General features: G+C 47.0%; 1 protein-coding gene across 1 annotated transcript; it reads left to right on the top strand.

The window, feature by feature from the left end:
* Nucleotides 1-783: 783 nt before the first annotated feature.
* On the top strand, nucleotides 784-1,743 carry LOC134405494 (olfactory receptor 10A4-like). Its single transcript, XM_063136738.1, has one exon. It carries the CDS (start codon nucleotides 784-786, stop codon nucleotides 1,741-1,743), a length of 960 nt encoding a protein of 319 aa, XP_062992808.1.
* The last annotated feature ends 2,094 nt before the right edge of the window (nucleotides 1,744-3,837 follow it).

The following is a 3,837-nucleotide window of genomic DNA, read 5'->3' as shown; positions in this document are numbered from 1 at the left end:
TTATCCCAGGCAAATGGACGGGTCGTCCCTGCCTGCTCCAGGTATCCCCTGTGTGGCATTTGGATGCACAGGGATGATCCCGGGACGATCCTGGGATATAGGCCTGGTCTAGCTATGGCCTCTGACTCACTGGGTTTTGGTCAACGGCCTTCTCTAGGTAGAATCACCGTTGTGCCATATTCTTTCTATTTTGTAATAACAGTGCTCAAAGGAATGTGCTCCAAGAAATTTTAACTCCGTGTTTTAAATTTGTAATTTTGCATTGCTGCTGTTTTTTTCTGAATGAGCTTTTATATTGTATTTTATATTATGGTTTTATACTGTTATTTTATACTTTGAATGTTTTTAATTTTTGTGAACCGCCCAGAGAGCTCCGGCTATTGGGCAGTATAGAAACATAATTAATAAATAAATGTCCATAGTCTGGGATATATTTTTTTACAATCCAACCCTAAATGGGATATAACCTTTATCCCAGACTTGTTTTGATAGCTCCTTCATCTTCATAATGCTGGTGTTTAGATATGTTCTCCAACAAATTCTAGAGGCTTCCAGAAACAGGTGCATTTTACCTGAGATCATGTTACACTTGAATTGTACACAGGTGGACTCCATTCAACTACTTATGTGACTTCTGAAGGCAGTCAGCTGCACCAGAGCTTATTTAGGGGTGTCACAGCCCAGGGGGACAAATACTTTTGCAACCAACAAATGCCAGTTTGCTTTTGTTGACTTAACTTTTGCAGTTCCATGACTAAGCTATCTATCTCTGTTTCTCCACAGATGGATTTGGGACAAGCCAGACACTGGGAGAACCAGAGTACAGTGAATGAGTTCCTCTTGTTGGGGTACCAAGAACATCCCGCTCTCCTCTTCACTGCCTTCCTAACCACATATATGGCGATATTACTAGGCAATGGTTTGATTGTGGTGGTGACAACATGGGATTCTGCCCTGCGCACCCCAATGTACTTCTTCTTGCGCAGCCTCTCAGGGCTGGAGATGTGTTACACCTCAGTCACCCTTCCTAAGATGATGGCCAATCTGGCCTCAGGAGATCCCTCCATTTCTCTACCAGCCTGTACCTCGCAGGTGTTCTTCCTGCTTTTCCTGGGTGGGGCCGAGTGCTTCTTGCTGGCAGCCATGGCCTATGACCGCTACCTTGCCATCTGCCTGCCTCTCCACTACATGACCGTCATGAGCCATAGGGTGCAGATGGGGCTGGTGTCTGGCTCCTTTGCCATTAGTCTCCCCATGCAGTTAGTGCAAATTGGGCTCATCTTCTCCTTGCCTTTTTGTGGGTCCAACAAGATAGACCACTTCTTTTGTGATATCCCACCGGTACTCAGCCTGGCCTGTGCTGACTTATATGCCAACGAGCTGGTTATTTACACTGAGAACGTCCTCTTTGTTATAGCCCCCTTCGTGCTCATCCTGGCCTCCTACGCACGCATCACCAGAACCATATTGAGGCTGCCATCAGGCACGGGCCGTCAGAAGGCTTTTTCCACTTGCTCATCACACCTCACCGTGGTCAGCCTCTTCTATGGCTCAGGGATGCTTGTTTATCTGCGCCCACAAACCAGTGACTCAGTGAAAGTGGACAAAGTGCTGTCCCTGCTCTACACAGTCATTATTCCCCTTTTCAATCCCCTCATTTACACTCTGAGGAACAGGGAGGTGAAAGCCAGCATTGGTAGACTGCTGAGCAGGAAACACTCCTTCGAGGTGGGCACAGGATGAGCTGAGGCCACCGGGTGACTTTCAGCTGTGTTCTGGATATGTGCTGGAAGGGACTAAGCTGTGCCTCAGTTTAAGATTTTGGGAGGCAGGGAGAAATTCTGCTGATGCCGTTTCTCCAGGCTCCTGAGGCTTCAGCAGTTTTGCTCTTCCTGTCCCATTCTCCCTGCCTCCCTCCCTGCCCCCCACCTCATCCCCAGCAGACCAGAGATGGATTTTTATGATTTCTGGCTGGCAGAGAAAAGAGCAGGCAGCCACACAACTACAGATCATTGATCCTTTCCCTCAAAAAGAAAGCCTCCCTTCAGGGAGGCGTTGAAAAAGAAAGTCGCCCTCCAGGGAGAAGATGACTTTATACCTATACCAATACACCTATTTATTTAATTTGCATCCTGCCTTTCTGCCCCGAAATGGCACTCAAAGGGGCTCCTTGATCAGCTGCCATGGGGCAGGGAGAGGGCCATCCATTGTCATCACATTTCAAAGTTCATAAAGTGCCTTCTATAGCATCACTCCAGGACACTGCAAGGAGGGGGGATCAATGTCCGCCTGGCATGGAATTGGCTGTCCGGTGCTTTTTGAGTGGGTGGGTGGTCAGCACCTGTCAGAGGAAACCCAGTGGGGTGGAAAAGGGGCAGAAGGGGTCTGACAGAGGGCAGCATCCCATGGTCCCCCTCCAAACTGTCAAGGTGGTACCTGGGTGATGGGCAGCTTCAAAGACCCTGTTCTCCTTTCTTATGGTTCTTTGGCCTGGTTCAGACAACACGCTAAACTATGCTGCTTAACCACAAAACCTGCCCCAGCCTGATACATAGAAAGGGGTCCAGAGATCACAGATGGGTTTCTGTGCTTATTTTCTTCTGTTTTCTTGTTTCAGCACCTGCCTTTTGTTATATCATCATCGCTTTCTTTTTTTCTTTTTTTTAATGCTGCAGGTCCTGGGTTTGGATCCAGACTATTAGTTGCATTTAACTCTCACTGATTTCATTGAAATGAGACTTTATTTCTGGCTAACGTCTTTCATACTTCAGAGGGGTAGCTGTATTAGTCCAGCAAAAGCTGCCAAGAACCGTGTGACACCTTGAAGACTTGTGTATTTCTTATGGCAATGGTCCAACCTTGTACAAGGCAGCTTCCCACGTTCCTGATCCTCACATCCATTTTGGCCACCTTTTCCTGCTGTTGCATGCTTACCTGATTTCAGCTTTCCAGAGTAGAGCTACGTGGCGCCCTCCAGATGCTTTCGACTGCAAGTCCCATCATCCCTGATTAGTGGCCGTGCTGGCTGCAGCTGATGAGAGATGCAGCCCAAAACATCTGGAGGGCATTGGGTTGGGAAAGGCTGCTCAGGGATCATGGCCCTCTGTTGCACGTTAGCGATCCCCATCTGTGTAAGCAAAGTTGCTCATTTTTTATTTTAGCCTTCACTCAGTGGCAGATCCTGTTCCATCAGCGATATGAATATTTGTCGAAAGCTCAGCCCTTTTTCAGGGAGCCAAACTCTGTCAGGAATATTTTTATGGACTTGACGTACAGCTGCTGTTGTGTAACAAGAAGCAAAGATACATTTCTGTTCCAGCATTTCCTGCCCAATTTTGATTTCGTTGCAGTGTGTGTGTGTGTGTGTGTGTGTGTGTGTGTGTGTGTGTGAGAGAGAGAGAGAGAGAGAGAGAGAGAGAGAGAGAGAGAGAGGTGGTTGCTTATGGATTGGAAGAGAAAAGAAAATGCATCACCAAAAAAGAAGAAACTGATTTGCATAAAATTGCATGTACTAATTTATAGGGATAGGTGCAAAATTCAAAGTAAGTATTCAGTTTAAAAAGCAATACAGTATTTCTCAACATGGTGGGGAAAACTGTGGCCAGATGACCGATGTGCCTGTTTGTCTACTGTCCAGGTGGTACCTGGGTGATGGGCAGCTTCAAACACCCTGTTCTCCTTTCTTATGGTTCTTTGGCCTGGTTTAGACAACACGCTAAACCATGCTGCTTAACCACATTCCCTTAACCATTTTGTGGTTAAGCAGCATGGTTTAGCATGTTGTCTGAACCAGGTCTTTATCTTTAAGGGTGCCATCAGGATGGCCATAAGCCTCCG

The sequence above is a fragment of the Elgaria multicarinata genome, chromosome 11 (assembly GCF_023053635.1).
Source record: "Elgaria multicarinata webbii isolate HBS135686 ecotype San Diego chromosome 11, rElgMul1.1.pri, whole genome shotgun sequence".
Lineage (NCBI taxonomy): Eukaryota > Metazoa > Chordata > Lepidosauria > Squamata > Anguidae > Elgaria > Elgaria multicarinata.
The sequence above is the reverse complement of the archived record's forward strand: the minus strand, read 5'-3'. Positions and strand labels throughout refer to the sequence as shown.

Bases quoted from the DNA above. Each gene is read 5' to 3' on its own strand.
- LOC134405494 (XM_063136738.1), top strand. From the start codon at position 784: ATGGATTTGGGACAAGCCAGACACTGGGAGAACCAGAGTACAGTGAAT.